The sequence below is a fragment of the Parasteatoda tepidariorum genome, chromosome 1 (assembly GCF_982258835.1).
Source record: "Parasteatoda tepidariorum strain Cologne lab strain chromosome 1, Ptep-v5.0, whole genome shotgun sequence".
In the NCBI taxonomy this organism is placed as follows: Eukaryota; Metazoa; Arthropoda; class Arachnida; order Araneae; family Theridiidae; genus Parasteatoda; species Parasteatoda tepidariorum.
Genome location: NC_141755.1, coordinates 89,396,897 through 89,424,888, shown reverse-complemented (window position 1 = coordinate 89,424,888; position 27,992 = coordinate 89,396,897). Strand labels below are relative to the sequence as shown.

The following is a 27,992-nucleotide window of genomic DNA, read 5'->3' as shown; positions in this document are numbered from 1 at the left end:
GGCCGGGATAACCTGGTTGGTAGGGCACGTTACCCATGTACAAGAGGTCGTGAGTTCGATCCCCGTCAGGCAAAAACTTCTCGTCTAGTAAATGGTGACTGATGCACGTTAAATATATCGAGTCACAAAGTGCTGTATGTTTCCATAACAAATCATGCCTGTGGGGGTACTGATCCAGGAGTTTCCTTGTCTTCTGGATTGGGTTCAAAATTACAAGACTATGGAGTTGAACATTAGTAATCGTAAACCCAAAATTGGGTCAGCTGTTCATCGACATTTATAAAATAAAATAATGGCGATAGTATTTACACATTTTTTATTCTTTCTCAAAAAAATACTTAAAGAATCATTTTATAAATTTATAATTGTTTATGTTATGTGATTTCTAATACTTATCAATGAAATTTAAAGCTGACAATAAAAAAGGAACTGACCATAAAATACAAACCGAAAATAGTGTTTTTGAACACCCAATGACAAAAAAACCTAGCAATAGATTTACAACTTTTGACAGTTATTTAGGTCACTATATGCAATAATTACTCAAAATTTCGTAAGCCTAGCTTAAATATTTATAGATCTATGGGCAGTTTTATAAAAAATTTATTTTATTGTCTTATGTTTTTCTATGATAACTATAAAAATGTTCAATAAAGTAAAACAAATGTTTTGTAGCAATTTAAAATTAATTACAAAATTATTGCTTTAAAATTTGAGAAAAATTTATTTAAAACTGTGCAAGATATGAATAATTAAAGTATTTCTTTTATCCTGCGCTTGTATGGGAAAAATTTAAATTTGTTTTTTCTTAATTTTGTAGTGTTTTTTCTTAATTTTGTAGTGATTTAGCAACTAATTTAAGAAGTTTCAAGCTACTTTCTAAATGTTTTCACACTTTTTAAAAGAAAGCTCAAATTGATGAAGGGTTTTCCTCAAATTTTATTTTCTACTATTAAACAAGATTTATTAAAAATGACACCAGCATTGTTGGAGATTATCTTCCAAAAAAGCTTTTTCTTTTGCATGTTGTCTTTCCATTTACAATCATATTTATGTGTGTGAATGTTTATTGTAAGGTATTATAATTTCGTCTTTTGATACAAAATAATATTTGTAGAAAACTCCTCACCATTTTTAGTTTCTTTTAAAACATACAAAAACTACTTAGAAAATTTCTTGAAACTTTTTAAATTTTTAAGATATTCAAATCTGACTTTATTCATTAGTTGCCAAATATGATTCACTACAAAATTAAGAAAAAAAATTTAACATTTTTTCTGGACTTGCACAGTATAAAGGAACTACTTTAATTACTTATATACTTTAGAGCAAAAATTTTTTAATTTATTTTAACTTGCTCTAAAAATTTTGTTTAATTTTATTGAATATTTTTAAAGTTTTAACAAAAAACTGTCAGATAAAAAAATTTAGTTTTTTTATGAAAATATTTAAGCTGGAGTTATTAAATTTTTTGCAAAAGTTTTTGGCTAGGGTGTTCAAAAACACTATTTAACGTTTGTAATTTATCGTCTTTCCCTCAAGCCTCTAAAAGCTTTAAACTTCACTGATAAGTGTGAGAAATCGCCTGATCGAAACATTTCTGAAGTTATAAGATGATTCTGTTAGTATTTCTTGAGAAATATGAAAAAATGTATTAGTATAGAAGTGTTTCCATTATTTTATCCATTATTGTATATGTATACACATGCACCGGAATTTAAGGTAGTTATTTTTCTTTCCTCTGTAGCGTCTTTTTATTTTATGAATAACAGGGTTGTCACAGGAGACTATTTGCAACTTCTTTTCGGCCTGAGAAAACTGGACTATGGAAACTTTTTTTGCCTGAAAAGGCTGAAAAAGCAACTATTTTCAGGAAGAGGAGACTATTGGGATACTTTTCTGTACTCCTAGCTATTGTTTTTAGCATAAATTGGGTTGACAACCTGCAGCCCACGTGAGCTTCTAAACGCAATGAATTTTTTTCTTTAAAGACAAAATACTTTTAAAACTTTGAATTGCAAAATTTTGAATGAGTCATCACTTTTTAATGCCCTCAATTTGCACAAATTCCATTGTAAGTCTTTTTTGTTTCTCGATCGCCTTCTCAACGGTTATTGCTATGAAATTCTGCATGATTTTTTAAAAAAAACAATTTTTAATATGATGCGTGAATTTTGAATTTGAGTTATCACTTTTTACAATATATATATGTATTTGCTAAATCAATTATTGATTAAAAAAAATACTTTAGAAAAAGTATGTGTTTTTTTTTAAGAAAAAATATTTTTTTGAATGATTTCTAGGAATAAAAAAATTTTATTTTTTGCAAATATACTTATTCTTTTGATATAAAAATTTAGTGCTAGAACATAACGGTTCATGTTAAAAAAATATCATGTTTGCCACCAACTTGACTAAATGGATCATGGTATATGACAATTGAGTCATTTAAAAAATTTTTAGTCATATTATTGAAAAATTTTTGTTCTTATTTAAGCAACTATTTTCATAGTTTTTGGCAACTACGTTCATGCTTTAGGCTACTAAAATCAACTATTTAGTGCATTTTTTCTGTATCATCCCGAATAAGTATTTATAATGATTGTTAAATTTTTTTTGGTTAAACAAAAGCATTTGTGATTAATTATAATTTTTTTAACGTCAATTCTCTCAAAAATGTTGTCGTGACAGTTTACTATGCATTCCCTTTTACAACTATTTTTACTATAGAAAACTGTTGCGAAGTCGCCAAAATACTTAAGCATTTGGTCAGTGTATTTACATTTATTTTGTTATGATGTCTAGAGTATTTTTCTCAAAAATATTTTTCTTATTTGTAGGAAACAGTTCGTCTCAAATACAAAGTGAACTATTTACTAAATGAGAAGGAATTGACAGATTCAGGAGAAGTAGATAATTTATTTGCTCCACGGTGACAAATAAACTACAAGTGATATTTATAAACAAATGTAGTAGTGAATTATTTAAAATTGGAAGATGGCAATTTTCCTGTTCTAAGCTCTTTCTTACCTTTCAGAAATTTATTTATTTATCGATAAATGCCCCTAATTTCCATAAATTGTATTATCTTTTTTAAATATTTTTTTAAAACTGTCTATTTAAAATGCATTTCTTTAATGTTTTTTAGTGAACTTTAAATGTATGTTAAATATTTTGAATTTTTATTTCGTGCATGTAATTGGTTATATTTTTTTAGTGATTTAGAAATTTATCTCAAGATAATTTATATTGCTATAAGATAAATTATATTTCCTATAAGATAAATTATATTGCAAGGGCTATGGCATTAAAGATGTGTATAATGATTGTAAAAAGCTGTATCTTTTAAGAATATATTTGCATTTATTATTCAACATGAATTTCTACAAATCTTTTGATTGAAAGATGTTAAAAAAAATTTTAATATATTATACATATCTAGTAATTTTATTGACTCTGTTAAGCAACCAAAAAAATTTGTATTTATGTTTAAGAATATTCCATTCCCTTATTGAACTCCATATTTTAGAATAAACAAGTAATTAATCAAGCTTATAATGCTATGTTTACTTTATTGCTTTTGAAATTGTGCTAATAATGTGCATGGAAAATTACCGTAATTTTGCGAAGATACGCTGACCTGGAATATACGCTTCACCTGTAAAATATGACTAAAAACGAAAAATTTTTAATCAGAAAGACCGCACAAAAATTTAATTTATGATAGATTGCAGAGTTAACGCATCTGTTTCAAATAACAAGTTATAATTATTAAATATACGATAAATTTATATATGCCATCCTACTTAAAATCAGAAATTATGTATTTTGATAATTATCAGCATAACTTTTCAAATTGTAACATGTACAATTGTGCACAATTTGAATGCCACACAATCGCAAACGTGTTACGTTAATAAATACCTATTTAAAATACTTAAATTTTATGTAGATCAAATGATTGAAAAGCTGAACATACTAAAGATCAGTTATCAAAATACAATAAATTTATGAAAAGAATCTTATTAGGCTTAAAATTGTACCATGTAGAGCAATCGCATCTCATCACTTTATCATAATTTCATTTGAAATACCGAAATATTATTAAACAGATAAAAATCCTTACAATAATTCAAAAAAATATTAATAGTAATTAAATAAAATTAATCTTTTTTGTGCAAAATTGTACTACAACACAAAACAATCACAATTCTTTTTACTGATTTTAAATTTCTAAAATTTTAACCTTTCAAATGATAATTAGCTAAAAACCTTTAAAATAATTTTTAAAAAATATGTATAAAAATCTTTATGTGTATTGTTTTGCGCAAAATTAAAGCCTAAAATGATTATGATGAAAGCATTATTTATTTATAATATCCCAGTTATAAATAAATTAAATGATTAAATAGCTGGAAATTGTTAAAATAAACATTAAATATAGAATAAATAGAGCAGTTAAGGCATTCCACTTTTGTCCACATGCTCATCATATTGCATCATTTTACTCATAGATCTCTAAATTTCGTATCTTGTATTTCCGAGTCTCGGAAATGTATGATAAAAATACGGGTAAAAATAATGATGTTGACCTTCAGCTGAAAGTAGGAATAAACTTGACCATCAAGATGATCATTTAAAGAATAACTTCCATATTTTTCTTTCACTTTTTTCTTTACACTTGCAGCAAAGGAAAGGAGGGGGGGAATTCTAAGAGACTATTCGCGGGGTGATTGCGGGAAGAGATTCTTTGATTGTAAGGGGGAGCGTCTGTTGCGCTATTGTTACATTCTTGCAATTTGTTTTTTACCTGCATTATTAATTCTTTAAATTATTGATCATAAATTATAAGAATAGATTAATATTTCGGAAAATCAATTCAACAAAATAGAATTTTCAATCTCTAGTAGGAAAGAAAAAAAAACACCAGACAGGCTGCCCTATTAGATATGCTGTACATACTGAAGTGTTATGTTTTAAATCTTAGAAAACACGGCGTATCTCCTTGAAATTATGGTAATATATTTGTTTAAAAAGGCAACATATTTTTCTTTTTGCTGTCTTTAAATAAGGTAGTCTCTAATGAAAAATAAAGTTTTGTGTGGTTTTTTTTGTTTTTAAAACTGGTTTTCATAAAAAATCAAACAGTAAAATTTTTAAACATAATTTGACACTAACCATTATGCTAGTTAATTACTTATTTTAATTTTTTTCTACATCTGGAAACATGATAAACCTCTTTTTTTTAATTTGATTTAAGAAAAAAAAAATCTTAGAAATTTCATTTCATAATCTTCTAAGGGCGATTTTCATTATACGAAATGACACTGACAAAACTGTCTCAACTGTTGTCTAATGGTATTGGGTTTTATCATAGCATGTACGCTTTTACAACACTACAAAGTATTTATAATGTCTACAATATATTAATAGGAAGGACATATTAGATGAACAATCACTTATCTTTCTTTGCATTTGTTTTGACGCTTTGTCTTATATTTTTTTCTTAGGAAAGTGGTACATGTTTGTTTATTCATTTGCAAGTTATTTTATATGTATGAGTAACAGCAAACAATTGCAAAAAACAGGGTGCATAGCGTTTTTAAAAAGTGCTTAAAGGTGCTTATTTTTGATTTGCATTTTTTGAAAACCCTTAAAGGTGCTTTATTTATTCGGAGTTTGTTAAAAGTGATTAATTTTCTATCTTTTAAAAATAGAGTTTTCTTTGCCGTGTTTATTGTCGTTCTAAATTTTTCACAATTTTCTCTGCAATATTTATCAGAAACTAGTTATTTTATCATGATTATGTGAAGTTTATGCAAATGTTTTTGAATTTTATTGGTTTTATGTTCGAAAATTAAGAACTTGAAACGATAGAAAAAGATAATTTTTATTGCTGCACGGATCCTAATTATGATTTTTTTTTTTTTGGAATGTGATTAAAAATATTTTACTGCTTAAAAGGTGCTTATTTTTAATTGAAAAATCTGGCTACACGCCCTGAAGAAATCTCAATAATCCGTTGATTCGGTTAAAATTGTTTTGTCTCTGAGTTTGAGGAGTGTCATACCATATAATGAAAAAACACCCTGAAGTAATCATTTACTAGTCATGTTAGCTACACAGGCTCTCAAAAATTAAGGTACTTAGCCATATTATTGAGAACAGCATTCTTCCTTACTGTAGAATAACCTGAAAATGTTTTATGTCAAAATTGCTATAATATTTGAACTGGTTAAAAAACTTTTTTTTAATTGCTTCATAATTTGTGCAAACCTTATCATTGTTGAAATATTTAGTAACTTGCTATAATTATTTTTATGCTATAACGAATTAAAAGTTAATATTTTTTATGCGGGTAAAATTTATTAGGTGTGTCATATATGTGAAAGATAAACTATGGTTGGATTTGATTTTATGTCTTTTATAACAGAATGCAATATGATTAACCCATCTTCCCGACTGAAAACTGAATTTTCTTTTTTTTTAATTTTTTATACCATTTTTATTACTAGCAGTAATAAGCTGTTTAAACATTATGTAAGCATCTTACAGTAGGCAATTCTTACATTAGACGTTAAAATCGCCTCATTATCAAAATATTTTTAAAAAGCAAATTGAAACTATAAGAAAAAAAGTTATGCATGGAAGCAATTATAAATTGAAACAGAAATTGAATTCAGAAAAAGAAAAATTAAAAATAATATTTTTAAGTTTCAGATGTCAGCAATTTTAAACACAAAAAGAAAACTAAAAATTCCTAAAGCGTGTTCCATTCAAAATTTCATAAAATGAATTGAAATTTAAAATTTGTTTTATTCGAAGTTATTTGTCTTATTTGAAGTTAATCACAAAATTTGATAATTACAGTGAAAATTAAAGCAAAAAATTGTTAGGAGATGTTGTAGTTTTCTAACTGTGATTTGCTTATTTTTGCTAAGAAAAGGGAATCCAAAATCACCAAAAATATTCTTATGTAATATTTGAGCGGCCTGTTAAAGTTTATGACTTCAGATAGACCAAATTTAACCTTACAGTTATTAAAATAGCATTAAACTGCTATTTTAGTGATTTTTCTGTATGGGTTTCTTTATTTCTATTATTGATTATTTTGTAAGCCTTCAAACATTAACATTAAATGATAAAATGATCTTACACTTTGAAGCCAAATTTATTTAAATGTTCATTTTTTCTCCTTTACTGTGTTATTAATAACAAACATTTATAAAAAATTTGAAATCTACCATTTAGTAAGTTTTTTTTTGTTTCTTTAATACAAGGTTCTATTAAATATGTTTGTTGTTGAAAAAAAAATACCAATATTACATTTTTTTGTTGATTGTAGTTCTACATTAATGCAAATTCTATAATTTTAAAAAAAATGTTTTTTTTTTTATATATATATAAATTTTATTAATAACCGAGAAAAAAATGCTCATAATTGATATAGTGATCTGGACATATGTATATTTACTAAGAAACCAAAATTAAAATAACACTTAGTTGTCTCAATACTTAAACACTACTGAGTAAAGTTTGACTTAAGCTACAAATTATCATTTAATAACTCAGACAGTAACCATTTTATTTTTCATTATTTACTAGTTTTTTAGATTTTGCTGTTGAAACTGTGTAACCTATATCATCTTGTTGCAATTATTTTGAAACATATTTTTTGTATTTAACAGGATTTATTTTCTAGTTTTTATATAAGTTTGAAATTGTAATTTTACAATATTATCAAGCATTTATGTAATCTTTCTAGTTATGGCTTTTACTAAAGGTTATTCTGGTGACTGACTTACTTCAAAAAACCCGTTTTCCTAAAATTATTTAATGGTAATGGTAAAGAAGTGCTTAGCAAGGAAATTTCAATAGAATTTTGACTAGGTGCTCAACGCAAAGATTGATGAATTATTTTGTCAGCCTCTCTTTCTTTTCTCATCAGGTGCCCATGTTTAGGCAATTCTAGATGAATTTATTGTTGACTTTCCAAACACATGTTCTACACAAGTCTATCCACATTTTCTCAATAGGTGCAATATTTGTTTTGTTGTATAATCAAGAATGAGAAATTTTGTTTCGCCAAAAGATCTTCGAAATTGTGAACATTTTGCTCAGTGAATTTTAATTTTTTTTTCTTTCTTAGTTTTGATTGATTTACATTTTTCTTTAATATCTATTTACAGTCTCTGAATTATTATTACTAATTATATTTTATTAATAATTTGTTAAATTTAGTATTCTAGGAGGTTCTGACCAGTGCTAGCTTCGCTCACACTCCCCGTAATTGTTTCCCAAACACCATTTTTTTTTTCTAGTAAACGTCTAGATTTCTCACAAAAATAAAGAACATTTTGTTAGGAAGTTAATTGTGACAAAATGGATTATTACCAAGTTTATGAAAAATAATCTGAATTTGAAAAAGAAATAAAATTTGTGTGACTCAATAAGTTGTATTAAAATGCAGCCTAATGTCAATGAGCTTTACTTAGACATCCCCAATCTTTATCTGGCAATATTCTTTTTTATCTAGAACATTATTTCAAACAGTGCTAATCTAATTATAATTGTCTTGTATTTCTTCTTTTGTTCTTTTTTTTAAAAGGATAAATCCTTTGCTTTTTTGAAAGTTATTGATACCATTGCTGGAGAAAAAAAAAACTACATCAATTTATCTCAAGTTTTATATCAAAGACTAAATATGTATGTTATTTTATTGGGAAGTTAGACATAACATTCTTTTTTATATCAAAGAGTATCAAATGCTTAATAAGAGTATTATATTTATTTTTAAAATAATTCTTATTTCTTAAGCTTTTGTTGTCTAAATCGTTAAATTTGGATTTTTATGCATTTCTTAAGTGTTTTTTTATGTTAAATGTGTTCGTTTCTGCTTATGTTATTCATATTTTGTCTATTTTTTATGAAGAGAAATTCCTTAATATAACTTTTATAAACAATAAAAACATCTGTTTAGTAACAGAAATTGCTTGATTTTATTATCTCTTAAACCTACTGTAAGTGTTAATATTTGTCAATTTCTTATTTTATTTATTTATAACTTTTATACTCTGCATAAGTATATTGTAGAATTCGATTGTTACTCTTAACTTGTTGTTGACTTAAAACTCCTTTAGGGGGTTTGTTAAGGATTAAAATGACGACCTCTTAACCACCAATGCCTTCTACCATTTGACGCACATGGTGTTCAGCGTTTTTAAAAAGTGTTTTAAGGTGCTTATTTCAGCGTTTTTAAAAAGTGTTTTAAGGTGCACATGGTGTTCAGCGTTTTTAAAAAGTGTTTTAAGGTGCTTATTTTCAATTTTCTTTTTTTTAAAAACCCTGCACGATGCTTTTTTCATTGAGTGTTTTTAAATAGTGCTTAATTTTCACTTGTGAAAATGAGATTTTTTTTCTCTTTACAATGTCGATTTTCGCTATGTATTATTGAAAAGTGTGGTTTTCACATTGTTCTATTCAACGTTTTCACAATTCGTTCAACTACAATCCATTTCAGCGTGCGGTCGTTCCTTAACTTATAATAACGCCAATCATGTTACATGTTTAATGAAATACTTGGGAGTGACTACTGAGCTGGCGTTCGGTGAGGTTCTTACACTTTCCACCCTCTGAAGTTGAACCGAAAAATCTCTCTATCTTTTTATGGTGGCTAATGTAATCAAGAAAAGTTCTTTGTCAGAAACTAGTTATTTTATCATGATCATGTAAAGTCTTCGAAAATTATTTTGTTAATGTATATAGTGCTTGAAAATATTTTTTGAGTGCTTAAGAAGTACTTTAAAGGTGCTTATTTTTTGTTGAGAGATTTTGTTGCGCACCCTGGACACAGGCATTTTGAACCCTGCTGTTCTATATAATTTTAATTTGTATTCTGTGCTGCCTACTCCTCCTGTAAGCTCGTTAAACTGATGGTGATGAACTTTATATTGAGATTGAACTTGTGGAGGAGTGTGAGAGCAATGTTCTTTGCTGCCTGCTGAGATCAAACCAGAGTTTTATAAGCTTGCAGCCAGGTGCACTTTGACAAAGTGTGTTCACCCTTGACCTTGGTAAGTTAGAAATCTTTATGATATTCAGCCGCTCACTCCCCCACTGATGAACAAAAACGTTTTACTCATTTGTCAGCAGTGAGCATTTGACATAATAAATAACGGGACCCGGACCATTCCAGTGGCATAGTTTTAATGTATATTCGAGAGGAGTTATCAATTATCTCCTAATATATATATATTTATATAAAAGCTTATTTTATTTAGTTTTTAGCGATATAGGCACATTAAAAAGAGTAATTTTTATCTTAGGATAATTATTCTCTTGATTCAGAAATATTTAATTTATCGTTAGGGATGTGTTCTGATGAAGACCTTTACGTTTTTTGATTAAAAGTTTTTCTATTTTATTTTATTGTTATTTGTGTTCATATATATATATATATATATATATTAAATATTTAAATTATAAAAAATGAATACTGAAAATTTTTTTATATCTACATCTCACTTATGTTACAATAGTTCATTAATCAAGTAAATGTTTAATTTCGGGGGGTTGACCCCCCAAAATTACGCCACTGGACCATTCTAGTGTAGTTTGTGTTTTAGGCATTTAAGACTGAACCGAATTGTTTGCTGAGTCAAAGCGAAGTGTTGCCATCTGTTGAAAAGTGAAGTAGTTGCATTTTAGTAATTTAATGTCATCAGCATGGACCCCATGGCAGAATTACAGCGACATGGCGAGATTGTTGCAAAACGTTACTGCAGGAAGATTTTTCTTTTGAGAAGTAAAAAATTTTGTGCTTTTAATGCGGATATTGACACGTGAAATTTAAATCACTTTTTAACGCTTTCAATTTATTGCGCTGATAGCATCATAAATCCATATAATGTTTCCATTGTATTTTCGGTAGTTATTAATATTGATTTTTACATGGTTTTTAAATATCCCGATATATTCCAGACAATATGGGAGATTGGAATCGTGCATTTGTGTATTTACTTTTTAAGACAATGATTCTATAAATTTTTTAGCAGTTATTGCTATTTATTTCTTCATAGTTTTTAAAATCCAATACTTGTTGTTCGATATTATTTATTACAACTACCTTATCTCTTAAACAAAAGAAGCAGTTGAGTAACCCCTTTTGAAGAATCCGATTATTCGTGTAATTTCGTCGGCGATCTTTTTTTTCGGTAATTACTATTTCATGATTATTAATTATTTTTTTAATGTGATGTTTATTTACAAAATGTGGAAAAGGAGATAATTAGTGCATTTGCAAGGATTCAACAAAATGCAGAAATATCACCCATCATTAGAATAAAAATTAAATATTACATGTTCAATTAAAAAAATATATATAGTTTTTTTTCTGTAAACTCAGCGCTTTTGTTATTTAAAATTAGCAACATATATGTTTGTTATTATTAAAAGTGCCTTGCAGAAAGATATTAGTGCTAGAGAGTTTTGTTACGGAAAGCTCGAAAAAATTCCACGACATGGAGCATGGAGGAGTACAAAAGATGCTCTTTGGCTACCAATACGGACTTAACCGAGGACCCCTGGTTCATTAGCTGTATTCTCTAACCAGCATGGAAAAAGTGTGCATTCCTAACCAGGGTGAATCTGAAATTTTTTTTTTTTTGCTGCCACAAAAAAAAGTTAGCTAAAAGTACTTCACTGAAAACAAATGTATAATTTTTTATTATGTAAAACGCTATTACTCATGATATGAAAAATAAGATATTTAAAATAGATAATTTACAATACAGTCTTTGTAAAAAGAGGGAAAAGAACAGCAACCATGATGATAAGAAGTATCAGGATTGGATGATGAGAGGCAGAAGAAGAATGATGAAAGGGTGGATCTTTGGCTGTTCTGAGCAATGGCTCTACATGCTCCCATGTTCCATTGTTGGGTAGAGGCTCGATCTTCAACAAGTGGCACATTAGATTGTAGATATCGATTATATCAAAAGGTTGAGGTTTTAAATTACCACGCAGATCTGGAAGGAAATTAAAACCAGTTACTCAGAACATCAAATCATAAATTTATGTTAATGTGCTTTTTTAAAAAAAAAAATTGCTAATATCAGATATCCTGGTTGGTAGGGCACTGGGCTCATGTCCAAAAAGTTGTGGGTTCGATCCCCGCCTGCTGAAGGCTCCCCGTTTAATAAATGGTGACTGATGCACGTTTAATCTGTCGAGCTACGAAGTCCTCCATGTTCCCATAACAGATCATACCTCTGGGGTCACTGATCCAGGAGTTACCTTGCCATCTGGATCGGTTCAAAATTACAAGTCTACGGCGTTGAACATTAGTAGTCATGAACCCGATATCGGGTTGGCTGTGCAATGGCGGTTATAAAATAAAATATCAGGGTTGCCACTCCATTGGGAAAACATGGAAAATACAGGGAATTTGAAATTTATCCTTACAAACTGGGGAAATACAGGAAATTTCATTTCTTATTTTTGTATTTTAAAAAATGCAGACCTCTCAAATCACTATCTGTGAGATACGAGTATTTAAAGATGATAGTTCAGCAGTATTATAATATTTCATTTATTATAGCATTATTTGTTTTATGTTGAGCAGTTTCTTTTTCTTCAAGTTCTTTCAGCAACTAAAACTAGCATCTTTATCCTAATATATAGCTCACAAGATTGCTGTGAATGTGTGTTTCCTACTAATATATTGTGTATAATCAGGGTTGGCAAGTTTTTGACACATGACGGTTTTTACCGGTTTATACCATTGTTTTTACCGTCATGTCAAAAACCCCTCTGTCAAAAACCCATATATTTGATAAAACTATTTTAATTTGAGTTTAACTGCTTATGATTTAAAATTAATTCATTTTTGGGTAATAAAATTAGAAAAAAAGTTGTTAAAATATATTTAAGAACAGGTTTTTGCATTTTCTCAACATGATTATATCATATCATACTATTATCATATCATACTATCATATATTAGGATACTAAGCAAAATTTTCAACATTTCCAAGCATCATTTTGTTTGGCATATTACATTACTGAAGAATGTCAAGTCATTCCTGACTTAGAGTTTCTTAGTAGTTACAAGTTTTGAAAGTTTTGCTTAGCTTATTTCTAATATTTAAGAAATGCCAAATTTTAAATTCTTCTTTTTAGTTCTTGAATTTATTAATAGTTCCAAGTTTTTTTGTTTATTTCGAACAATTAAGAAGTGCAAAATTTTGAATCCTTTGCAAAACAAGCTATAATGATAAAAGTTAAGTATCACTATTTTCAATAAGTATATTACAATATTTCTGTATGAATGTATATCCTATAAGAATACATGTATATAGTTGCAAAATCAATAGCAATAATTTGCAGCATTCATTTATAAAGGCAATTAAGTGAAAATATTATATTGTCTGCTATATGCCATAAATTAAAGAAAACAGTAGGTTTTTGACGGTTTTAACCGGTAAAAACACGGTTTTTACCTCTGTCATGTCAAAAACCAGTTTTTGACGACAAAAACCCAACCCTGTGTATAATAAATATGTGCATGGAAAACACGGGATTTTTTTTACAGATATGAGTGGCAACCGTGAATATAAAAACCAATTGGATTTTTTCATTTTATAACAGTCAAAACATTTTGGGGTTCAACTATCAATTTTTAACTCCATGGCCTTGTTATTTTAAATCCAGCCTAGAAAACTAGGAAGCCCCTGGATTAAGCATAGGGAGAAACTAACCTTCATTGAGGACTTTTCAGTTGACCCAAACTCTCTTTTCATTTACCTACTCTATATTCGCATTACAGAGAGGAAAACCTTCCACAATTAGTCCCACAGATGGCAAAGGAATTGAGGGGAATTATAAATCGACTATATCAACCTTCATCTATCAAAAGGTACCTCAAAATGGATTCAAGTTAACATGTCTTATATACTAGTGAATTGGTACATTAACACACTTTTCACCTGTGTTCAAGAGTAATAGTGAGCATGCGTTGCTATGGCGACCGCTGCTGCTTTTATTTTTATTTTCACTAGCAAGCATTTTTCACGTATTCACATAAGTATTTTTATATTATTTTTATTATAAACGTAAAATTACTGGCTTGACGGTGACTTCAATATAAATATGAATGATGAAGAAGGAAAAGTATTTTGTGACTTCTTAAAACAGGCAGGATTTGAAAAATCAATCAGACGACTAACATCAATTGAGACAGTTTTTGCAACCCATGATTTGAAATTTTGTGGCGTTTAACGGAGTCAATCCAGAAAGAAAAAGCACTTGACCAATGGGTAACCAGTGATAGTAATAAGGCGATCACAATTTTTATTTAAAAATAATACAGTCAAGAACATGCAGGTGCACGCATGAAGTACGTATAGCAAAATTTATGACTGCGTTTAATAGTTGAGTGAAATCTCATAGCATTATGTTGTTGTTGTTAATTTACGTCGCACTAGAGCTGCACAATGGGCTATTGGCGACGGTCTGGGAAACATCTCGCAGGATGATCCGAAGACATGCCGTCACAATTTTGATCCTCTGCGGAGGGGATGGCACCCCCGCTTCGGTAGCCCGACGACCTGCTCGCGAAGTCGAGCACTTTACGGTAGCACAGTTTAACGAGGACCAATACCGCACACCCTCGGTCCCTACACAGACTGATCCAAGTGGTCACCCACCCGCACACTGACCGTAGCCAGTGATGCTTGACTTCGGTGATCTGCTGGGAACCGTGTCTTAACGATCAGTCCACTGCGGGACTCATAGCATTATGAGTATTAATTTAATTTATTTTTTACGGATTTAGGTTTTTGGCCCTCAAAACATTGGGGTTTACTACAACTTAGAATATCTCAATATCCAGGAGAAGCGAAATAAAAGGTTTAGTCTGGTGGAAGGTTCGCCTTTTGCGTTTTTGTCATTATTCTAGTACCGTATGACAGTGCGAGTTTCATACAGTTTTTAACCGCTACAAGCAAAATTTATCGCGATATTATTGCCAGGGGAAATTAAACGACAACCAAAATTCGACCACTTTCCAACTAGCTAGAGGACTCAAATTTTAACTGAAACTCTGTGTTGGGAGACATCACTAGCTTTAATCATATTCTGTCTGTTTTAAACTAAATTTGTCGCCATTAAAATTTTGAAAACTGTTTTAACTAGATATAATGATTTACTGGTGTCTGATGATAATTCAACTTTCAGTCTTTTCCGCATCGCTAGAAGCATATTTTATTGCCACATAGACTAATCAAAATTTCGACCTGTTTCTGACTAGCTAGAGTGAGCAAAACTTAACTGGAGCTCTGCGTCTGATAACAATACAATTTACAATCGTTTCCTAACTATAGCTATCAAAATTTAACCTCGTTGTATTTATCGTCAATCACTTTTCAACATCAACTGACTACAAGATAAACAAATAACTGCTGCATTAACAGATTCTAAACGGAAAAGAACAAAATAGAAATTTGGTCTAGCAAAAATAATACTTTTTCTATCGCTTTTATTCCATTTGACAAACGTATTTTTTGAAAACTTCACTATAAAATTATTGCGTGACGTATTTTACTATAACCTTGATCCAAATTTGATGACCATTCAAAAATATTTCGGAGCTTTATTATGTCAGGTTATCTGCTTTAAATATTGAACAATAAAACACATTGTCTGGTCTATTTCGCATGCGATCATTTTTTTTCCTTCTCTACATTGCATTTTCCGTGTTTTTAAACAAATAGTGTTTGCATGTTGATATTTTACCATAGAACAAGTAAATGTAACCATTTTTCAGTTCCGTTAAATAGAAAATTTCACAGTTCTCCAACCTTGAGTATAGTGACCGATTTGAAACATTAATTTATATCGTAAAAATTGACTTGGTCAGTAGAGCAGCTATGAAGTTTTTTTAGAAGGGGTTTTAAAATTGATAGTTTTAATAGCCATAAAATTTCAAAACAAGACAATTTAAATAAAAAAAAGAACAGCAGTTTGTTAACCCTATAAATAGACAACACCTACACTGTTATCATTTTCATTCTAAAATTATGGTATAATAACCGGCAGCAATCTGTCCATGCAAATAATCGGAAATTTTACGGTAAGGAACAATTTTTACCTTTGCAGTTTTGAAACCGTTTTCAACTAGTATGGTGAAAAAACATTGAATACAAAACTATACGGTTTTTAACCATTTACAACTGGTATGTTTTCAATACCGCAAAAAAGAAATTTAACTGGACATTGGAGGTAGTTTAGCAGGTTTGTGGTACGTGAATGAAAGCATCGTATATAACAGACCTGAATCACTAATTGAGGGGAGGAGGAATCCATCCGAATAACTGTAAAGTGTACGGTAAGGAACAATTTTTACCTTTGCAGTTTTGAAACCGTTTTCAACTAATACTGTGAAAAATCCTTGAATACAAAACTATACGGTTTTTTAACCATTTACAACTAGTATGTTTTCAATACCGCAAGAAAGAAATTTAACTGGACATTGGAGATAGTTTAGCAGTTTTGTGGTACGTGAATGAAAGTATCGTATATAACAGACCTGAATCACTGAGGAGAGGAGGACACTGGATTGAAGGAAATGGGGGAAATATTGTGGTATCAGCTCTGAAACTCGAACCTCCGTTCTATCGGTCATGAGATTAACAGGTTAGCCCTCTCGGCTACAATCTGCAAGGAACTAAGTTATGTTGTTGATGCGATTGATTTCTGGTTGTTTAACTATATTAGATTAAGAAGGCAGTTTATAAACGGTTTTTCCAGTTAACAGTTTGAATACCATATCAGGGCCGTCTTTAAACTATTTGAGGCCCTGGGCACATTAGGATCATGGGGCCCCTATGACCTTGAGAAAACACTATTTAGTTACAATAGATAAAGAAAGACAAACAAGGTTCTAAATTTATTTTTATTTAGTTACTAGCTATAAAAAAATAGGAAATATAAAAAATAATCTACAAAAGTAACTCGCTTAACTTAAAATCCTTAGATTAATTCTATGTTGATTGCAAAGGTACCCTTCTAGATTTAAGATGAGCAAAATCGTTAATCACTTCTTCAAAATCTATGGTATTGAGAATATCACATTCTATGGACATCAGCGACAAACTATTTAATCTCTCTTGAAGCATTGTACTTCTTAATTCATTTTTTATTCGTTTCAATTTGGAGAAGGAGCGTTCTCCGCTGCAGTTAGTTACCATCATGCTTAAAAATATTCTCAATGCAATTTCTACGTTAGGAAATGTGTCTTCAATTTTGTTTTGCTTTAATAGATTATATACTTCCTGTACACTGTTAGATGCTTCATTTTCACTCTGAACATTTATTAAGTATTCTTTTAAATGTTGACATTCTATTTCTAACTCTTTTTCATTTACATCTTCGTGATAGATTTGAGAAAATTCTTTGCATCCTTGTCGTATCTCTTCGGAATTCAGAGTTTTTAAGTGAAAAAATAAACTAAAACGTTGACTGACGATCTCATATGAACTTTGTCGCTGTTTTAGATGAACACTCAAGGTATCGATTATTGGGAGAAAGGTTTCTACGTTGAATCGCTCTTTTCCATTCAATTGGACTGATGGCGCAGAGCCATCAAAAAAACTCTGCCGTGAGCTTCTACGTCTTGTTCTTTGAGATAGATCCTTGTAGTCAGATTCTGGGTTATTTTCTTTGGCAGATGATTCGAAGTTATCAAATTTATCCCTGAGGTTAGTAATAAAATCATAAAGTGAAGTCAACAAATTGGTTGCAACGTCCAGTGTTATTGTTTCTTTCTGAAGATAATTACTTGTTTTGTCTATTCTTTCCAATATAGTGCTCCAGATTTCCGTCAGTATAATAAATTCTAGATTTCCCATTTTTCTAGACAGACTAAGGGCTTCGTCTCTTGTTTCTCGTGCCTGTTCAGTATCGTTTGCGATGGTGATTAAAGCTTCTAATATTCTTTTATAACCCCCATGCAAAGCACTTACTGCATCAGCTCGGGCTGACCATCTGGTTTGTGAAAGACTCTTAACAACTTTTTTTGAACCTAAATGTTCTGTTAACATATTCCATCTGTGGGTAGAGCCCGAAAAAAAGTTGTACACTTTCTGAACTATTTCAAAAAACTGTGATGCCTCCGGTACACACCCAGCAGCATGGACACCTACCAAGTTTAGTGAATGTCCTGCACATGGTATAAAGGTGGCAAATTCACATTTTTCCTTGATTCTTGTTTGTAGACCACTATACTTTCCCGACATATTTGAAGCATTGTCGTAGCTTTGTCCTCTGCAATCTTTTATGGGAATATCATGTATCTCTAAAAAATTTAAGATGGTCTCCGCTAAATACTTAGATTTATGTTCTTTAATAGGTATAAATTTCAAAAACCTTTCAACAGGAACACAGTCTTTTACGTATCGAATGATGAAAGTTAGCTGGTCAATATGAGACAGATCGGGCGTACTGTCAACGCTTATGGAAAAATATTTTGCTGATTTAACTTCATTTATAATTTTTTTTAGAACCTGTTTTCCCATTACTTCAATAAACTCATTACAGATATTTGCTGATAAATAAGAAATGTTACCCTTTCCAGGATTCCCAAATTTTTTTAAGTGATCTGCAAGAAATGGATCAAATTCACTCAATAATTCCACACAACCCAAATAATTTCCATTGTTTGGAGATCCTAGGATTTCATTGTCGCCGCGAAATGGAAGCCCTCTCGATGCCAAAAATTTTACAACAGCTACAATCCGTTTAAGTACGTTTCTCCAGTAATCCACTTCCTTTTGATGTTGAGATAATAAGTCTATATCTACTCTACCAACCGCTTTACTTCGTGCCAGATAAGTCATCATAGATTGCTTATGCGCTGGGCTATTTTCTCATGTGTTAAAATTATGTGATTAATATGCTTCCAATCATTACATCCATTCCGAGAGCAAAGATTAACATCAGTTGGGTTAAATAAGCAGCATGAAAAACAAAATACAGAGCATTTGGAAGGCGAATACAGCAACCATTTTCTTTCGACGCTTTCATTGTTCTTTAATTTGCGAATAAATAATGCTTTGTTGAAATATCTCGTTACTAATTTATTACCATCTTTGTATGTTCTGGATGCCTCGGAAAAGTCAGAATCTTTATTTTGAAAATATACTGGTCCCTTACGAATTAAAATTTCGCGATTTATTTCAACAAACTTTTCGTGAAAATAATCGGCGGGATCGTGCGATATTAATTCTTCTGTGTTGGAAAACTGCTGTTCAATTGACACAGTTGGAGTTGTCGGTTTTAGTGAAGTCACTGAAGTCGTTGCACTTTCGTCGTAGGGCTTCGCTAGTCGCTTTCTGATTCAATCTCTTTTTCAAAATTGGAACATGAAGGTTTAGAAATTCCCGCAATTTGTAATTGAGCTGAGTCATCATGTGGAACATTTATGAGTTGATTGCTACTTACAGAAGTTTCTCCAGTAGTAGTAGTAAAATATGATGTTAATTTTGGTAACTTTTCAATTACTTCTTTCTGATGTAGAGCTTTTTTCCTTTTTTCAGATCCACTAGGATATGACCGTTTCGACATTTTATATTATAATTCACTATTTAATTAATTTTATAACGAAAATATTCGCTAACACAAAACAGACAAAACGACGATTTAATCAAACAATACTATTTTTTTTATCAGAGCTCGAGCACAGTCAGTAACAAACTAACAACTACAAACAAAACAAACGCCACAACATCGCAGACAAATACTTGAAGGGAATTCCCGTTCGTCAAGTCAAACGACGATCGGGAATCGGGAATTCCCCTTTTTTGTCTTTGGTATTACGAATGGCGTTCGAATAGGTTTCTTTAAGACATAAACCACACCGCATCAAATAATTCTTTTTTTAATTTAATAATTTTTTTTTAAATTGTATTCTTATACTTACATATAGGTATTTAAATTAACCTAAACATACTAATATCGGAAAAACTCATTTTTGAGAGAGAGTGGAGTATTATACCCTGTTTATTTATTAGTTTGATCTTTCTTTTTGACAGATGTCAAATCTGAAATCGATATAACTTTGCAACGACGAACAATATCTTCTTATTTTAATAATATTAAAAATTGATAATAATCATAAGAATAGACACACAACATAAAAGTGCCTGTTAAGGACTCAAGCATTTTCCGAAAGTCTTAAGTGGTTTTTATTGCTTCGAGGTAAAATTTAAATAGAAAAACTGAAAACAATGGTTTCTTACCTACCCAATGTTTTTATGTCTAGTGCAATAAAATTGATTGACGAATGAATTTATTTATTTTGAATAGTTTAAAACATACATACAGCCACATATTTAGCCAACACATTTTTTACACCAATAGATATTTTCTGTTTCCCATCACTGACCCATCTGTCAAAAAGTTCAAGCTATGTTGTACAAGGTATAGCTATCCGCATGCGGCAAACTAAAGCTAATATAATAAGCGTAGGTATTGTAGTAAGTCATTATCATCAGATTTTTCAAAATTAATGTTTTTCGGTAATAATGTATCGGTTATCATTTGGTAATCTGGCAGGAACTAGGGGGCCCCATTCGATCGCGGGGCCCTGGGCACGTGCCCATAGTGCCCAGTGGGGAAGAGGGGCCTGTACCATATTAGTTATGATTATTTAACTGTTTTGTTTGAATATGACAAAATATCAAATTATTATTTTACCATTTTTTCGAGCAATTTTTAACAGTGTATATAAGTAGAAAAGAAGCTCACGTAAATAATATTTACCGAAGAAATTAAGAAAAAGAAGTTTTTAATCACATTTTGAACATATTTAGTGTTATTTTCATTTTAAATTATCTATAACTGTTTAAATTTTTGATTTTTACATTAATCTCGCTCTTTTCTGTATTTAAAACTCTGTACATCTGAGAATAATTTAAATAATTGCTCGCTGTTTCGACATCATCATACTTTTTTAATTAGTGATGTACTGCATCACTACTGAAATCCCCTCCTAGCTACATCAGGGATTTTGGTTTTTTTTAAAAATGACTATATTCATTCACAAAATATCGTTCAAAATGATGAAATTCTCTTTTATTCACAAAATTTAACTCACCAACTTAATGCATAACAAAATTAAAAGTGAAAAAAAAAAAAAAGAAATCTAAAAAAAATTATCAAACGGCAGCGGTTGCCATAGCAACGCATGCGCACTGTTTACTATCTATCTTATTATATAAAACGCTAATACGTACGTATGTATGTATCAATAAAACCGATGATATTTCTTTTCTCGCGCTGGCAACAGTTTTCATTTTTAATTGATTGGATTCGGCGCGCAAGAGCACGTTGTGAGCAACCAGATAACAATAACCAGAGTGAGCATTATCAGGTTGTTCAATTCGCGATCGCAACGCTCGAGTACGCCGTCTAGCGAGCCTGTAAATATCAGACATTAATTTATCACGTTTTCATTTAGTTCCATCAAAGTCATTGACAGAATCATAAGCCATTTTTTAGCAGCAAATAAGAAACAAAATTTCCCTAAGGAAAAGGCCGAAGAACTTGAAAAAAATCTCCAGAATATTAGTAAATCTTTCAGGAACAGAACACGCCAAACATTTGAAGAAAAATTCCTTAATAATTTTTAATTTCTATTATCAACAAACTTGCAACTGATGACTTCCGATTTCGGATACTGTTACAGATGTGTGTATTAAGGTAAAATGCATTTCTTCTGTCTTCAATTCATTACGAATTAAAGTGAAGTCAACATTGCTTTCGTCATTCCTGTGAATAAATATGAATTCAGAACATACAGAATTGTAATAGTTATAGCATATTCTTCTTAGTTATATAGTATATATTTCTGTATCCATATAATTCGGAAAACAACAATAAAAAATTATCCAAGTTACTTGAAATAGTGCCATTTGTGCTGATTCTTAATTAATTTTAATCGTTTTCTTGGTAAGTTTTTTTTAGTTTTGAAAGAATAAGTTCAACTAGAATTCAGCTATTCTGTTTTTAGCTACATATTCAAATTCATATCAATTATAAAATTTTGCTGTGTAGTATGTTATCTAAAAGTAATGAAGGGATAAACTATGTATCTATTATTTGAGAATAAAGTTTTCAAACAAGGAACTTATCATTTTGGAATTCTCCGGGAATTATAAATCAGGTAAGTGCAATGATTTTTACAATAAAAAATTTACTTGTAAATATTTTTTTTTCATTTGATGATGGTTCTCTACAGAATGGTTTTTTACGTCTGATTAAGAACTATAAGAATAATAAAAAAAGAAACAATCTGAAAGTTTTTATTTCAATGTAAAGAATTCTTAAAATCGTTTTTTTATACTAAGAATTCTTTATTTTCCGTTTTTTAGTTTATAATTTTTTGATAAAAATTGTTCTCAAAATACTTTTTTTGAAAAATTAAATGGTATAACATTATGTGTTTATGTATACTTCTTGTATATTCCAATGTTTGAAGTAATATGATTCAGAAAAGTATGGAATAAAAATTCGGTACTTACGTATTAACGCCACCGCCGCTACAGATTTGGCGGTTTTTAAGTGCCGCCAATCTACACTTAAAATTTTTGCGACAATTCATAAAATAAAACACTTTATTTAAAATCAAAATAGTCAATCGGATTTCGGTGGAAAATGAGCCGATATAGAGTTTAGCATAGATTCAAAACAATCATATCGCCATATGAACTCTGATAAATAAGATTCCAAATGAAATAACATTTCCAAAACATACGTTTACCAAGATAAAGTTTCATGTTGTGGGAATTGGTACATTTTCGTTTTTTCGGTAAAATATTTCCCTCCTGAAAAAATAAAATTGCATCTTGTTTTGTTTTTGGCAAATCCCAAAGACGAATTTTCGTAGCACTAAAAATGGCGACAAAAAAGAATTGTTTTTTTGTTTTTGTTTCGTCAGCATTCTTTCTTTTACGTTTCTTAGTTTCTAAATAATAATTTTTATTGAAACTTGAAATTTTTTGATAAAAATTGTTGTCAAAAAACTTTGTTTACAAAATTAAATTTCATAAAATTATGAGGCTTATGTATACTTTTTGTTCATTTTAATTTTTGAAGTAATATGATTCTTAAAACTATAGAATGTAAAGTTGAAATGGGCCTTTCATGTTATATCATTAAATTTAGTAATACTATTTCTCGGGCATTAGGTATACATATTTATACTCTTATAAGAATATACATATTTTTTTCTGTTAATGTACAAATATTTTTCCGATGTGTTTTGGATATTCCTTCTCTAATAAAAAGAGATACCATTTTGTTTTCGGTTGTACAAGAAAAAATATCAAGCATTTTTCTTTTTTAAATTTAATAAGCCACATTAAAGAAGGAACGTTGCAATGCTACACGCTACATTAACGACGTCTCCAGAGTAACTGAATGACGGTTGATATAGAAATCGCAGGTATGCGTCTCATACAACAACGCCCCCTATAGTTCGTTGCGATCGCGAATTCAGATTCATGCACTAAAAACATGACAATATTTAATTTAAACTCAATTAGGAATTAATTGAAGTGAGAATGCCTTAAAAGGCCGCTGTTGAATTGATATTTTTCTACTGGGAGCTACCTAAACGTCTAAAAAACGTTTAAGTGTTTGTATTGAATGCATTGAATTTTTTTATATTTCGCGTTTATTTATGCATTGAATTTTCACGCTTTAAAATGCAGAATATTAGTGAAGCAATATTTGATAATTTATTTTGCTAATATGTTTCTTATTTAGCTTATGTTTTGATTTTTTCACCATGTACAATCTAAATAGCTAATATACTTTTTTAAAGGCCAATAAGAACATTGGTAGAATTCATCTACATAAGTACAATACTATGTCTTTGATGATAAAATACTATGTCTTTGATGATAATATATTATGTCTTTGTGCTAGAACATTGTGTTCATTGGCGGGCGAGCGCAGCGAGACATGGTTCACGGCGTGAACCACATAGGATTGCGTAACAATTCTCGGGGGATGGCGAGCGTTAGCGAGCAGGGGGAGGAGCCTCCTAGTTACTATTTATTATTGTAGTTGAAAAGTGAGGATGCCATGAAATCCAAACCAAGACGCATTTTGCCAATGGGTAAAAAAGTAAGAAAATCAAACAAAACAAAAAAGTATTTGAAAAGCAATTAAGTAGTGTTTAAAGAAAAAGATCGGACCGGATAGTTATATTGTTTGTTTAAAGCCTTACCTGGTCCCATTGCAATGAAGGTGGCTTTCATATCCCTGTCTGTCTCTGGATCGTAGCCATGCTCACCATAATACTGATAATATGTATCTGCCACTCTCTTAGTAGGATCTTGTAACTGAAAAAAAAATATTTATGGATAATTTGCAATCGACCTGGCAATTTTAGGCTAATGCAGTCAACCCCCTGGACTAATTAGTAACTGTATCATTCATTGCTCAATTAGTCTGATTTATTTCAGGTAGTTTTCAATAAGCCTAGAATAGTGAAGGCTTTTGCTAAATAAGCTTATTAAAAAGTGCTCGTTGCAATAATCATAGGTAAATGTTTAGTAATTCTACGTACATTTCCTAGTTAGCCTAAAGGGCTGATTGTAGTAAGCCTAAAAACTTTCGAACAGTTCATGAAATATTGAGCTTACGACGAAGCGCTATTGGTGTGTTTATACAGATTAAAAAATGTCCCACGAGTTCAGGAATCGAATAACTCAAGAAATGCCAGTTCGATCGAAGAACAGGGGGGGAAACGCATGTTTATTATGTTTCAAAAAGCTATCCGATGGTACCAACCATGACCCTATGTTCCCTAAGTGCGGAGCAACTTTAACATTTTAAGTAGAAACTTTTTTTATTATTATTATTACACATTGTAATTTTGCAGAAAAAGATACGCTAATTTAACCCATAGATTTTTACATCTTCATTGACAGGAATGTGTACTAATAAATAATCGTAATTGTTCGAGAAATAAAACTTAATTCGATGGTCATAATTTAGCACTGTATTAATGATATTTAAATTTACGAACTCAGACGTACTTTTTTGAAAAAACAAAATTTTATTTTTCTTCTTCCTGTCGTATTCGGGTGTTTGACTTACAAAACGTCTTCCCTTTTTGTGTACTGTATATAAAAATTTAAAACAATGCAATAAATCAATCGATTATAAATAATTGTCAATGGTCTATGAAATTAAATGAGATATTTCCTCTATCCCACTTTAAAGTCATTCTAATGGAACATTTTTATAATATCGCTAATAGTAGATCATTCATATATCATTATGAATATTTTTAGCCTTTTTATTAAAAACCAGACCTAAATAATAAACAACTGTCCAATAGGCTATACAAAAACAAAATTTCAATTTCTTTAAATGGGATGAAATAATATGTTTTTTGCATTTTATTTTATTTTTGTGACTTTATAAAGTATCATTTGATCCATAAAATCAAATTATATCTTGGTTTTTATTCTGAGAATCATCATCCTCACATGTTAAGTTATAAATTATGTTATTAATTCAACTTGAAATTATGGTGTATCTTCTTTAGCTTACTTACTGCATACGGAAGTTATTTTATGACTCAACGTCAACTCACATGACTCAGTCAGTCAGATGGTTCTTCGATTTCATCAAATACATAAAATGCTTTTTAGATTATCTTAATTTCCTCTTCACAATGATTGATCTTCACGACAATATGTAACATTTCATTAATTACTTTAGATACTATTTACATAAAGTTAATTTAGCTTTTGATTTTATTCATATTTAACTGAAAAAATAAAACGAGCACATTTTTTATTAACGTTTTAAACGTATGCAATTGGAAAAAAACACTATTTTGAACTTCATATCCCACAAATTATTCTACCAACTTAATTCAAATAAAATTATATAATGTATGGAAATGTAGAAATTTGTAAACCTTATTAGAATCTTGCAATCATTCGTAGAAGAAATGTTAGCAAAAACTGAAACTAATGCTCAAGATTTATTGCATTTTACTATTACCGCTTAATATTCGAGACATTAAGATTCCTTATTAATCAAAAGCAGATCATTACATGGTAGGTAGGTACTTTATTGACGTCATACTGGAGCTGCACAATGGGCTATTGGCGACGGTCTGGGAAACATCCCTGAGGATGATCCGAAGACATGCCATCGCAATTTTGATCCTCTGCAGAGGAGATGTCTCTCCTGCTTTGGTAACCCGACGACCTGCGCTGGAAGTCTGGCACTTAACGAGGACCGATACAGCGCACCCTCGATCCCTATGCAGGCTGATCAAAGTGGTCAGATCATTAAATGGAGAGTTAGTAATGATTTGCTCTTTTTTTCCTTTTTGTTTTCGTTGATCAGTAAAATTAAAAACGGAGCACGACCTGAATAACTTTTGATCTAGTGATCGGATCTTCTCTATCTAGGACTCAATCTTAATGGTTTAAAGGGGTGATCACATATGCCAATTAATTGGAGGAGACGATATTTCAAGTTGCCAGGTCAGGCACAAAAACGTGCATTCTTTGAATATACTTTTTTTTTAAGACGGATTTGGATTAATGACCGTCAAAATCTGAGGAGAGGAGAGCCACAGTCTGGGAAATATCAGGACAGCGGTCAAAAGTTCGGACCCCTTGATGTTAATTACACTTTTTGTGCATTTCGCTGTATCTCGAGAACTTTTTAAGCGAGTCAAAAAAAAAAATTCCACTGAGTAATAAATCTCTTTTATCCAAAAGTAATTGCACGCAACAACAAAAAAAAAATTTATAATTACTTTTTTTTTTTTTTTTTACATAATTTTATAATAGTTAAAAGAATTTTGGATTGTTGGATATACGAATTTTTACATCATATTAAAGAATGTTATTTTGTATGACGAAATAAAAAATTTGACCGGAATCGGTTGGATAATGTCTGAAGTATCAAATTTTAAAAGAGTCAAAAAATTTCGCTTCACTTAAAAAATTTTCGTCATTTGGTGAAATACGCGAAAAATAAAATTCACATTAAGGGGCCCAAACTTTCAACCGCCCTCCTGGCCAAACTATTTGGGCCTGAGTTGCGGCTTTCTCCTTCCCCATTCTGACGATCGGGAAACCAAATCCGTAGAAAACAAGTATTATAAAAAGAATTTTAAAAAAAATTCAAAATAAAAAGTAATATTTTTAAAAACCACGTTTTAGTAGTGGAGAATAATAATTAAGAAAAAAATTGAAAAACGAAAAACGTGGGGCGCATGAAATACATAACAGTAATGTTATATTAGTGTGTGTATGTGTGCTCTTGAGAATATGTGTATGTATATCAGTAATTGTAATTGTATCTGAATGTGGATGTGGAATATGCTTTTGTATACGCATATGTATGTAGATGTATATGTGGCTGTGCATGTGTATGAGTAAGAAAATGTGTATATGTACTGTTATGTATTTCATGCGCCCCACGTTTTTCGTTTTTCAATTTTTTTCTTAATAATTATTCTCCACTACTGAAACATAATTTTTAAAAATATTACTTTTTATTTTGAATTTTTTTATTTTAAACTATGATTTTTTTAATTTTTATTTTATATTTTTAAAAAATTATTATTTTTTAATTATTATTCTTCACTACAAAAAACGTGGTTTTTAAAAATATATATTTTTATTTAGATTATTTTTCTTAGTCAAGAGTAGTCAAAACTACTACAAGACCACTACTAAAGTAATCGAACTTTTATTTTAAATTAGGGATTCGCGATCGCAACGCTCGAGTACGCCGTCTAGCGGGAGCCTGTAAATATCGGACATTAATTTATCACGTTTTCATTTAGTTCCATCAAAGTCATTGACTGAATCAGACGCCATTTTTTAGCAGCAAATAGGAAACAAAATTTCCCTAAGGAAAAGGCCGAAGAACTTGAAAAAAATCTCCAG

The 27,992-nt window shown here is 30.2% G+C and overlaps 2 protein-coding genes across 3 annotated transcripts in view; one reads left to right on the top strand and one right to left on the bottom strand.

Annotated features, from left to right (window-relative positions):
• The window catches only part of Gga (ADP-ribosylation factor-binding protein Gga), a 41,220-nt gene extending 37,222 nt beyond the window's left edge, over positions 1 to 3,998 (top strand). For both annotated transcript variants that reach the window (XM_087168710.1, XM_087168704.1), the window contains exon 16: positions 2,841 to 3,998. In XM_087168710.1, coding sequence (XP_087024836.1) covers positions 2,841 to 2,936 — 96 coding nt within the window. In that variant the 3' untranslated portion in view covers positions 2,937 to 3,998. The remainder of the gene's footprint in view (positions 1 to 2,840) is intronic.
• Positions 3,999 to 11,696: 7,698 nt separating this feature from the next.
• Positions 11,697 to 27,992, bottom strand: part of LOC107447269 (glycerophosphocholine cholinephosphodiesterase ENPP6) — a 41,031-nt gene continuing 24,735 nt past the window's right edge. Inside the window, exons 6-7 of the mRNA XM_071179476.2 lie at positions 24,290 to 24,404; positions 11,697 to 12,026 (exon numbers count right to left, since the gene is read on the bottom strand). Coding sequence (XP_071035577.2) covers positions 11,782 to 12,026; positions 24,290 to 24,404 — 360 coding nt within the window. The 3' untranslated portion in view covers positions 11,697 to 11,781. The remainder of the gene's footprint in view (positions 12,027 to 24,289; positions 24,405 to 27,992) is intronic.